This window comes from Ranitomeya imitator, chromosome 3, assembly GCF_032444005.1.
Source record: "Ranitomeya imitator isolate aRanImi1 chromosome 3, aRanImi1.pri, whole genome shotgun sequence".
In the NCBI taxonomy this organism is placed as follows: Eukaryota; Metazoa; Chordata; class Amphibia; order Anura; family Dendrobatidae; genus Ranitomeya; species Ranitomeya imitator.
In genome coordinates this window covers 173068081-173080297 of record NC_091284.1, presented here as the reverse complement: position 1 = coordinate 173080297, position 12217 = coordinate 173068081, and the positions used below count along the sequence as shown (strand labels likewise).

Genomic DNA, 12217 nt, shown 5'->3' with positions numbered 1-12217 from the left:
TTCAGTGCTTAGAGGGTTAAGAACTCTTTCCATACAGATTGGTTGTTCTCAGCTGCAACTGCTTATCATTTACTTCCTCTATATATACTGGCTCTGGGATTTAGTCCTTGCCTGTGAAAGATTCATTTTCCTGTACCTTATAAGTACTAAAGCTTAGTAGTTGGAGTGGAGTTGTAGTAGTAGTGATGTTTGCTGTTGTACGTGAGAGTTTATCTCCTGGTCCCTATTCCTATTTAGTTTATTCCTCCCTATCCCTATCCTCCTCCCTATTGTTGATGAGTGCTTTTGTATGATATTGGTTTTCTGTAATCCCTGTTTTGTCTTTGAGTCTTGTTTGTCTCATATTTCTGTCCCATGCCTCATGGGGGTTGGGGAGGGGACAGAGCAGGGTTTAACAGGAGCAAAGTAAGGTTGGAGACCCGGGCCTCTCTACCTTCAAAAGTACCCCCGGGACAGGGATAGTTAGGTTCCCAGCTCCAGTGCCAGTTTGAGGGCCCTTACTAAAGACCGTCACAGCATCACAGATATTGATGACCTATCCTAAGGAGAGGCCATAAGTGTTAAAGTCCCAGACAGCCCCTTTAATTTGGGTAAACTGAATGTGCTGTAAGCCAATTCCCCATGTCAGCTAGTAGTTTTCTCACAGTAAACATGGGCACCTTTAGCAAAGGATGATAGATTGTACATCTACTGGCTCAATGACAGCTGATGTGGAATGACTTCTCTGCCTACCATTTACAGATCATGATGTAAGGAGTAAATGCTCCTCTGTCCTGTCTGTTTCTTTGCCTTGCTCATTCTGCCAGGACATGAGTGCCAGAGCCGCAATCAATGAACAGAACAAGAGAGAACAGGACACAAGCCTGGCATCTTCTGGGAATATACACACTGAGGCTTGATGTGACATTATGTAGTGAACCATTCTTTTCCTGTACTACTTGTTCTTAAAGTAATAATGCAGTGTAAGAAAAATATATGGCTGCATATGAGAATTAATTCAGACTAAGACTATAGTCACACATCTGTGACATCTGTGGGCTGTTTGCTTTTTTCTTGGACAGCACACTGACCTATAGAGTTTCATTGATCCATACACGCATGTGTTTTGAAAAGGATTTATTTATTTGGTCTGTGACTAATAACATTTCTTATTTTCAATTTTGCTACCAGACATCAGAGATCCATCATAGTTTCATCTGTGTTTTAACTGATACATTATTAAAGGGAATATATCAGTGGGATCAACTTTCCTAAGCCGTCTATATGGGCATATAGGTCTTCAGAAGCTAAATGAAATGATACCTTGTTATCTGTGATCTCATGTCTTATTCCAGAGTAATCTACAGGATGGGGCATGTATATGGATACAGCTAAATAAAATGGGAATGGTTGGTGATATCAACTTCCTGTTTGTGGCACATTAGTATATGGGAGGGGGGAAAACTTTTCAAGATGGATGGTGACCATGGTGGCCATTTTGAAGTCGGCCATTTGGGATACAACTTTATTTTTTCCAGTCTGGGTCATCCTCGTTTAGATGCTGCAGCAGCTGGATTTTGTAAGGGTGCCATTTGCGAGTAGCTAATATCCTAAGAAATGTTCAACTGATGCCAGATCGGCACTCTGAATTTGCAGAATGGGCCAAACAAAAAATTGGAACAGGAACCTCAGGTTATACAGAATATTATGTTTAGTGATGAGTAGTGTTGAGCATTCCGATACTGCAAATATCGGGTATCAGCCGATATTTGCTGTATCAGAATTCCGATACCGAGTTCGGATATTTTTGTGATATCGGAATCGGAAGTGTTCCCAGTCATCTTCGGCATGTGCGGTGCGCATGGTTCCCAGGGTCTGAAGGAGAGGAATCTCTCCTTCAGGCCCTGGGATCCATATTCATGTAAAAAATAAAGAATAAACATAAAAAATATGGATATACTCACCCCTCCGACGAACCCTGGCTGTCACCGCTGCGAGTGTCTGCCTCCGTTCCTTAGAATGGAGGGAGTGAAGGACCTTTGATGACGTCACGGTCAGGTGAGCGGTCAGGTGACCGGTCACCTGATCGCGACGTCATCGAAGGTCCTTCACTCACTGCAGTCTTAGGGACGGAGGCAGACGCTCACAGCGGTGACAGCCAGGGTCCTTCGGAGGGGTGAGTATATCCATATTTTTTATTTGTATTCTTTATTTTTTACATGAATATGGATCCCAGGGCCTAAAGGAGAGTTTCCTCTCCTTCAGACCCTGGGAACCATCCAGGATACCTTCTGATATTTGTGTCCCATTGACTTGCATTGGTATCGGGTATCGGTATCGGCGATATCCGATATTTTTTCACGTGTTAACCGCTGTGACATGTCAATGGCTGTAAAACAAAGAGAATCTTGTAAATTACTCATGAAAGAATAAAACTACGTTAAAACGAAGCACACCATTGTTTTTCTTCTGAAATTCTCAATAAGTTTGATGTGTCACATGACCCTCTTCCCATTGAAAAAAATAAAGTTGGATCCAAAATGGCTGACTTAAAAATGGCCCCCATGGTTACCACCAATCTTGAAAAGGTTTCCCCTCCCATATACTAATGTGCCACAAACAGGAAGTTGATATCGCCAACTATTCCCAGTTTATTTAGGTGTATCCATATACATGGCCCACCCTGTATATATATTTTTTAATATGTAAGTGAGCTGTTAAGATCTATGGGCTGGGCATAGATCTCACCGATTATCTGCCTCCAGAGCTTATTATAAATTTAAAGGGGTGTTGCCAGTGTGAGACATGTAGTGACTGACCGTGCTCTCCTGTTATATATGTCTAACACTAGTAGCGTCCCCTTACTTATAAAGTTAGCTCAGAGATCTTAACAGCTCATTTACATATTATGAAAAAAGGGGATTTCTCTGGAATAAGATATCAGATATCAAAGTGTCATTTGTTCATCTTTCTATGACCTACATGCACATATAGATGGCTTAGGAGGGTTGATCCTACTGACAGATTCCTTTTATCAATGGATAAAAAAAAGCACAGACAGAAGAAGAATATAGAAGAAACATATGTAACTGGGATGTCACCTGAGAAAAAAATTGGTTTGTTTCTCTCGGATGCTAACACTTACACAGAAGTGTGACTGCAGCCCAGTGAGGTTTTCTCCCAGGACTCTTGTTATTTAATTATGGATAATTAAAGGGCTACTTTCACACTTGCGTCGGTACGCGGCCGTCGCTAAGCGTTGGCGCGACGTACCGTCGCACGTTGTGAAAATTTGGCACAACGTGGGCAACGGATGTAGTTTTTCAACGCTTCCGCTGCCCATTGTAAGGTCCCGGGGAGGAGGGGGCGGAGTTCCGGCCGCGCATGCGCGGTATGAAATGGCGGATCTGACGTACGAAAAAACGTTACATTGAACGTTTTTTCGTGCCGACGGTCCGCCAAAACACGACGCATCCAGTGCACGACGGACGCGACGGATGGCCATACGTCGCTAATACAAGTCTATGGGAAAATGCCGGATCCTGCATTCTCAAAAAATGACGGATTGTGACGGAAGCTGAAAAACGCAAGTGTGAAAGTAGCCTAAGCTTCTGGTCAGCACTCATAGCTAGAACACAGCAGTGCTCTGTAGTAGGGGACACCCCTCCAAGTAATAGTGCAAAATTCTACAAAAAACGCAGGAAATCCACGGTAAATAAAAAACTGAGCGGAAAAATCTGCACAGAAATCCGCAACATGGGCACATAGCCTTTTCCTCTGATTGTTCTTACACATACTGATGTAAAATACTGAACGTGTGAACGTGGCCTTAGGGTATGTTCACACGTTCAGGATTTCCATCCTTTTTTTTTCAGGACAGTTTTTTTAAAAAAACTGCAGCTCTTGGCAGAAAACGCAGGTCCTTTTTTTGGTCCTTTTTTTGTCCTTTTTTGATGCGTTTTTTGATGCGTTTTTTGATGCGTTTTTTTTATCCTTTTTTTATGCAGTTTTCTATGCAGAGACTGTGTGTTTCCTAGGAAGCTTTTTAGGGCTAAAATGGCTGAAAATACCCTAACCCTACCCCTAACCCTACCCCTAACCCTACCCCTAACCCTAACCCTACCCCTAACCCTACCCCTAACCCTAACCCTACCCCTAACCCTAACCCTACCCCTAACCCTACCCCTACCCCTATTCTAACCTGAGTGAAAAAAAAAAAAAAATTCTTAATTTTTTTATTGTCCCTACCAATGGGGGTGACAAAGTGGGGGGGGGGTGTCATTTACTATTTTTTTATTTTGATCACTGAGATAGGTTATATCTCAGTGATCAAAATGCACTTTGGAGCGAATCTGCCGGCCGGCAGATTCGGCGGGCGCACTGCGCATGCGCCCGCCATTTTGCAAGATGGCGGCGCCCAGGGAGAAGACGGCCGGACGGACACCGGGACGCCGGGTAAGTATAAGGGGGGGAGATTAGGGCACAGGGGGGGCATCGGAGCACTGGGGGGGGGCATCGGAGCACGGGGGTGGCATCGGAGCACGGGGGGGGGCGGGATCGGAGCACGGGGGGGCAGCCACACTCCGCCCACGCACTTCCGCCCGCTCCCCCGCACTTCCTGCTGCAGCGGTTCTGCACATCAAATCGCAGTAAAACCCGCAGATATATTTTTGATCTGCGGGTTTTACTGCGATTTTGACCTCACAATGGAGGTCTATGGGTGCAGAACCGCTGCGGTTCAGGAAAAAGAAGTGACATGGTACTTCTTTTTTGCCGCAGCTATTCTGCGCGGCTTTTTAAACGAAATTACGGATCATGTGCACAGCAGTGACTGTTTTCCATAGGGTTACATTGTTATGTACCCTGCATGGAAAACAGCTGCGGAACCGCAGCGGCAAAACCGCTGCGGTTCCGCAGTAAAAAACGCACTGTGTGAACATGGCCTTATACTTACAGCACAAATAGTGTCTGATATATACTGCCCATGAATTTAGCAGCATGTATCCGCTGTCAGGTTCCCTTTAAGGCTGTGATCAAGTTTGGGAACAGACCGAACCTTTAGCCGTCCCTTCTAATTCCACATGCTGAATTATCAATAAAACTTAGATTTCATATTTGAGTGACTGGCGTGGCATTTTGGACTAATTATGATTGGCACCTAATAAAAGTCAGCTGTGATAAATCTCACAGTATTCCCACACCCCACACCCACATTGCCATGTAAACGTGTACGTTTCCCCTTTAGGTAAACTTTTTTTTGCCCCTAGTCAGATGTATTAGAACTACAATTTATGTCACTTGCATGGCAATTTCCAGGAATAGCATTGCATATTTGATCAAACATCTCTAACTCGAAGGTCAGTTATCATGGTCTGGCATTAATTTAATTTATATGATTTATTAAAAATGCACATATCTTTCCCTCAGATAACTGAGCAATAAATGGGATGATGTAATTGACAAAGGCCGGGATACTAGTCAGTTCACATCAGGTGCTTTATTGTTTAGTACCTTGTGGTTTATTCTCTTCAAAAATCGTTTCACAGATTCTCCAAATCACAGATTCGCCAGTCCATGAAATCCTGAGTTACTTCTGCAGTGTGCTTTCCCTAGACGGCTCCTAGTGGCAGTGGAGTGGGTGGGTGGAAAAGTTCTAAGTGTGCAGGTGGGGAGGGGGCTCTCTGAGGATGCAGGGTCTGATGGTGAGATCTGCGCACTGCTGGTATTGTGTCTCTCAAGGACAAGAATTTCGCTTGCAGCCTTCCATACCATTGCACTTTGAAGCGCTGATTTAGCCTCACTGAGCGGATAAAATTGTCTCATGCGATATCTATTTTTTGTCCTTTCAGATTATTATGGCAGAAGAAATTAAACCTTTGAAATGGTATCCTTGTGTGTATCTGGCTGTATCTCTATTTCCCCTTCTAAACAGGTTAGTAATATTTATTCGTGTTTTTTTCATTGAGCAGTGACACAAATAATGTCCTAACGTAAATCTGACAACTTCAGACATAATGTTGGTCCTTCAAAAATGGCACCTATAGTGGGATGTGAGGGCTTTATTTTGTTCCTCTGCATCTTCAGAGTCCATTAAGTGCCCATGAAGGAGCAGAACAAATCCAGAGAAAAATGCACACTGGAAGGGGTGTCTTTTTATGTTTCTTTTTAAAACAATATGAAATCTGTGAACAAAAATAAAGAAAAGGTGTGTTACTTAAAGGGGCCGTCCGCTACTCAGACAACATCTTTTCAATTACCGTATTCCGCCATGTAAAATTATAACAGCCTCTACCGTGCCGGCGCCATCCCAACAACGTCAGCCCTGGGTCTCCCAGGCTTGCATGACATTATGTCAGTGAGTTCTGCAGTCAATCACCAGCTGCTAGTTGTCTGCTTTACTCTCTCGTCCTTTGGAGGAAACTAATGCCTGGAGGAACTGAGAACTGCTGCCCCTCTCCGACCTCCTTTGAGCAGCGTGGTGGCTCAGTGGGTAGCACTGTTACTTTGCAGCACTGAGGTTTTTGGTTCAAGTCCGACCAAGGACAACAAGGAGTTTGTATGTTCTCCCTGTGTTTGCGTTGCTTTCCATTGGGTACTTTGGTTTCCTACCTCACTCCAAAGACATACAGATAGGGAATTTAGGTTGAAGGTCCCAGTGGGGACAGGGATGACAATGTCTCTAAAGCGCTGTAAAGGGCAATGAAAGTAAGCTTAATAATAATTAAGAAACTCATACTTACTCTATTTTCCAAAAGTAAGAAGTGTGTTAAAAAGTATTAAAATTGAAAAAGTGTCTTTATGGCCCATAGGAGCAAGAGTTCTAGTTCTTTTTACTGCAGGTTTCAAATGATCAAAAATCTTTTAATTAAAATGTAATCTGTCAGTAAGATCAAGACCCTAAAACCATATACTGTACATGGGCATGCAGGTCTTTGAAATGTAAACTCATTGACGCCTTTATATATTCCATCTGTTGCTGCTTTCCTGAGTAATCAGCATTTTCATTTACATTAAGTGCTCTGAGTGTGACAGAGCACTTAGGGTATGTGCACACGTCAGGATTTCTTGCAGAAATTTTCCTGACAAAAACCAGACATTTCTGCCATAAATCTGCATGCGTTTTTTTCATGCGTTTTTGATGCGTTTTTTGTACGTTTTTTCCCAAATGCATAGAATAGCGGGAAAAACGCAGAAAATCCGCAAAATTAATGAACATGCTGCTTTTTGTGGATTCTGATTGACGGGTTTGGGCAACATGACCACATAGGGGCTTATATAATGTTTTCATAGATTTAGGAGATTTTCAGTGATTAGTTTTATAACATGTTTTATATTTGTAATACATATACATTGTTTAATGAACTATTTTAACACATGAAAATATACCTCCATAAAATCCTCATGTCACCTTTTACTCTAGTCTGGCAAAAGCCCAAGGGATTAAATGGGTATATTGCGAATATCCAGAAATGGTATGGCAAATTAGTGTCTAGAAGTTCCGCTGACATGACACTGATATGAGTCACTTACTTGATATGCAAATTGCCTGTTCAGAGAGGAAGAGGACTAGAACTCTAGCGCCACCTATTGGAAGTAGCAATCCTAAAAGTTAATATTGACCCTTTAACGAGCCTTGCCACATGACTTAAGGTACCGTCACATTTAGCGACGCTGCAGCGATCTAGACAACGATGCCGATCGCTGCAGCATCGCTGTGTGGTCGCTGGAGAGCTGTCACACAGACAGCTCTCCAGCGACCAACGATGCCAAAGTCCCCGGGTAACCAGGGTAAACATCGGGTTACTAAGCTCAGGGCCGCGCTTAGTAACCCGATGTTTACCCTGGTTACCAGTGTAAATGTAAAAAAAACCAAACACTATATACTTACATTCCGGTGTCTGTCGTGTCCCCCGGCGTTCTGCTTCCCTGCACTGTGTAAGCGCCAGCGGTAAAGCAGAGCGGTGACGTCACCGCTCTGCTTTACGGCCAGCCGGCGCTGACACAGTGCAGGGAAGCAGAACGCCGGGGGACGCGACAGACACCGGAATGTAAGTATGTAGTTTTTGTTTTTTTTTACATTTACACTGGTAACCAGGGTAAACATCGGGTCACTAAGCGCGGCCCTGCGCGTAGTAACCCGATGTTTACCCTGGTTACCAGTGAAGACATCGCTGAATCGGCGTCACACACGCCGAATCAGCGATGTCTGCGGGAGATCCAGCGATGAAATAAAGTTCTGGACTTTCTGCTCCGACCAACGATGTCACAGCAGGATCCAGATCGCTGCTGCATGTCAAACACAACGATATCGCTATCCAGGACGCTACAACGTCACGGATCGCTAGCGATATCGTTGTTAAGTTGTTCAGTGTGAAGGTACCTTTAGGATAAACGCCAAACCAGAATCTTAATCTGCAGATACAGTGTTTTGGGGCATTGACCCTCATCAGTGTAAAGTAAAGATCTGATTTGGCCAGATGAGAGACTTAAAACTGGGATCTAAGGGGTAACATTTCTCCTTCTGGAGAGTGACAAGCCAGGCCTGGCATGTCAGAGTGAGGAGACTTATTTGCCATTTTTCATTTCCTGTGGGAAATGAAATATGCAGATTGCCTCTTCAGAGAGTAAAAGCACAAGGCTTGTCAGTTTCCACAAGGAGAAAAGTTACCCCTTAGATTCCAGTCCTAAGCCTCTCATGTAGCCAAGTCAGATCTCATATTATGCACTGACGAGGGGCAATACCCCAAACAATTATGCCTACCAATAGAGATCCTGGTTTGGCTTTTATCCTAAGTAATAAGGCATTAGGATTGCTACTTCCAATAGGTGACAGTAGTGTTCTAGTACTCTTCTTCTCTGAAGAAGTAATTTGCATATTTAATTTCCCAGACAAGCATGCACGGCATATAAGTCTCCTCACTCTGACATGCCAGGCCTAATTCTCATGCTCTGCAGGGAGAAATGTTACACCTTAAATCCCAAACTTACTTGAAACACATATACATTTTCTGAAGAAACGACATATTAAATAATATTTAAACAACTTGATAATTTTTAAAATATTTGCACTTAACCCCTTCATGACCCAGCCTATTTTGACCTTAATGACCTGGCCGTTTTTTGCAATTCTGACCAGTGTCCCTTTATGAGGTAATAACTCAGGAACGCTTCAACGGATCCTAGCGGTTCTGAGATTGTTTTTTCGTGACATATTGGGCTTCATGTTAGTGGTAAATTTAGGTCAATAAATTCTGCGTTTATTTGTGATAAAAACGGAAATTTGGCGAAAATTTTGAAAATTTCGCAATTTTCACATTTTGAATTTTTATTCTGTTAAACCAGAGAGTTATGTGACACAAAATAGTTAATAAATAACATTTCCCACATGTCTACTTTACACCAGCACAATTTTGGAAACAAAATTTTTTTTTGCTAGGAAGTTATAAGAGTTAAAATTTGACCAGCGATTTCTCATTTTTACAACGAAATTTACAAAACCATTTTTTTTAGGGACCACCTCACATTTGAAGTCAGTTTGAGGGGTCTATATGGCTGAAAATACCCAAAAGTGACACCATTCTAAAAAATGCACCCCTCAAGGTGCACAAAACCACATTCAAGAAGTTTTTTAACCCTTCAGGTGCTTCACAGCAGCAGAAGCAACATGGAAGGAAAAAATGAACATTTAACTTTTTAGTCACAAAAATTATCTTTTAGCAACATTTTTTTTATTTTCCCAATGGTACAAGGAGAAACTGAACCACGAAAGTTCTTGTCCAATTTGTCCTGAGTACGCTGATACCTCATATGTGGTGGTAAACCACTGTTTGGGCGCACGGCAGGGCTTGGAAGGGAAGGAGCGCCATTTGACTTTTTGAATGAAAAATTGGCTCCACTCTTTAGCGGACACCATGTCACGTTTGGAGAGCCCCCGTGTGCCTAAAAATTGGAGCTCCCCCACACGTGACCCCATTTTGGAAACTAGACGCCCCAAGGAACTTATCTAGATGCATAGTGAGAACTTTGAACCCCCGGGGGCTTCACAAATTGATCCGTAAAAATGAAAAAGTACTTTTTTTTCACAAAAAAATTCTTTTAGCCTCAATTTTTTTCATTTGCACATGGGTAACAGGATAAAATGGATCCTAAAATTTGTTGGGCAATTTCTCATGAGTACGCCGATACCTCACATGTGGGGGTAAACCACTGTTTGGGCACATGGTAAGGTTCGGAAGGGAAGGAGCGCCATTTGACTTTTTGAATGAAAAATTATCTCCATCGTTAGCGGACACCATGTCGTGTTTGGAGAGCCCCCGTGTGCCTAAACATTGGAGCTCCCCCACAAATGACCCCATTTTGGAAACTAGACCCCCCAAGGAACTTATCTAGATGCATATTGAGCACTTTAAACCCTCAGGTGCTTCACAAATTGATCTGTAAAAATGAAAAAGTACTTTTTTTTCACAAAAAAATTCTTTTCGCCTCAGTTTTTCATTTTCACATGGGCAATAGGATAAAATGAATCCTAAAATTTGTTGGGCAATTTCTCCCGAGTACGCCGATACCTCATATGTGGGGGTAAACCACTGTTTGGGCACACGGCAGGGCTCGGAAGGGAAGGCGCGCCATTTGACTTTTTGAATGGAAAATTAGCTCCAATTGTTAGCGGACACCATGTCGCGTTTAGAGAGCCCCTGTGTGCCTATGCATTGGAGCTCCCCCACAAGTGACCCCATTTTGGAAACTAGACCCCCCAAGGAACTTATCTAGATGCATATTGAGCACTTTAAACCCCCAGGTGCTTCACAGAAGTTTATAATGCAGAGCCATGAAAATAAAAAATAATTTTTCTTTCCTCAAAAATGATTTTTAGCCTGGAATTTCCTATTTTGCCAAGGGTAATAGGAGAAATTGGACCGCAAATGTTGTTGTCCAGTTTGTCCTGAGTACGCTGATACCCCATATGTGGGGGTAAACCACTGTTTGGGCGCACGGCAGGGCTCGGAAGGGAAGGCACGCCAATTGGCTTTTTAAATGGAAAATTAGCTCCAATCATTAGCGGACACCATGTCACGTTTGGAGAGCCCCTGTGTGCCTAAACATTGGAGATCCCCCACATATGACCCCATTTTGGAAACTAGACCCCTAAAGGAACTAATCTAGATGTGTGGTGAGGACTTTGAACTTCCAAGTGCTTCACAGAAGTTTATAACGCAGAGCCATGAAAATAAAATAAAAATTTTATTTTCTCTAAAATGATTTTTTAGCCTGCAATTTATTATTTTCCCAAGGGTAAAAGGAGAAATTTGACCCCAAAAGTTGTTGTACAGTTTCTCCTGAGTACGCTGATACCCCATATGTGGGGGTAAACCACAGTTTGGGCACATGTCGGGGCTCGGAAGTCAAGTAGTGACATTTTGAAATGCAGACTTTGATGGAATGCTCTGCGGGCGTTACGTTGCGTTTGCAGAGCCCCTGATGTGGCTAAACAGTAGAAACCCCCCACAAGTGACCCCATTTTAGAAACTAGACCCCGAAAGGAACTTATCTAGATGTGAGGTGAGCACTTTGAACCCCCAAGTGCTTCACAGAAGTTTATAACACAGAGCAGTGAAAATAATAAATACGTTTTCTTTCCTCAAAAATAATTTTTTAGCCCAGAATTTTTTATTTTCCCAAGGGTTACAGGAGAAATTGGACCCCAAAAGTTGTTGTCCAGTTTCTCCTGAGTACGCTGATACCCCATATGTGGGGGTAAACCACTGTTTGGGCACACGTCGGGGCTCAGAAGGGAAGTAGTGACTTTTGAAATGCAGACTTTGATGGAATGGTCTGCGGGCGTCACGTTGCGTTTGCAGAGCCCCTGGTGTGCCTAAACAGTAGAAACCCCCCACAAGTGACCCCATTTTGGAAACTAGACCCCCCAAGGAACTTATCTAGATATGTGGTGAGCACTTTGAACCCCCAAGTGCTTCACAGACGTTTACAACGCAGAGCCGTGAAAATAAAAAATCATTTTTCTTTCCTCAAAAATGATGTTTTAGCAAGCAATTTTTTATTTTCTCAAGGGTAACAGGAGAAATTGGACCCCAGTAATTGTTGCCCAGTTTGTCCTGAGTACGCTGATACCCCATATGTGGGGGTAAACCACTGTTTGGGCACATGTCGGGGCTCGGAAGTCAAGTAGTGACGTTTTGAAATGCAGACTTTGATGGAATGGTCTGCGGGCGTCACGTTG

The 12217-nt window shown here is 43.0% G+C and overlaps 1 protein-coding gene across 3 annotated transcripts in view; it reads left to right on the top strand.

Annotated features, from left to right (window-relative positions):
- LOC138673050 (uncharacterized) overlaps positions 1 to 12217 on the top strand; it is a 996796-nt gene that overhangs the window by 884380 nt on the left and 100199 nt on the right. For all 3 annotated transcript variants that reach the window (XM_069761611.1, XM_069761612.1, XM_069761610.1), the window contains one exon: positions 5829 to 5911. In XM_069761611.1, the coding sequence (XP_069617712.1) occupies positions 5829 to 5911 (83 nt within the window). The remainder of the gene's footprint in view (positions 1 to 5828; positions 5912 to 12217) is intronic.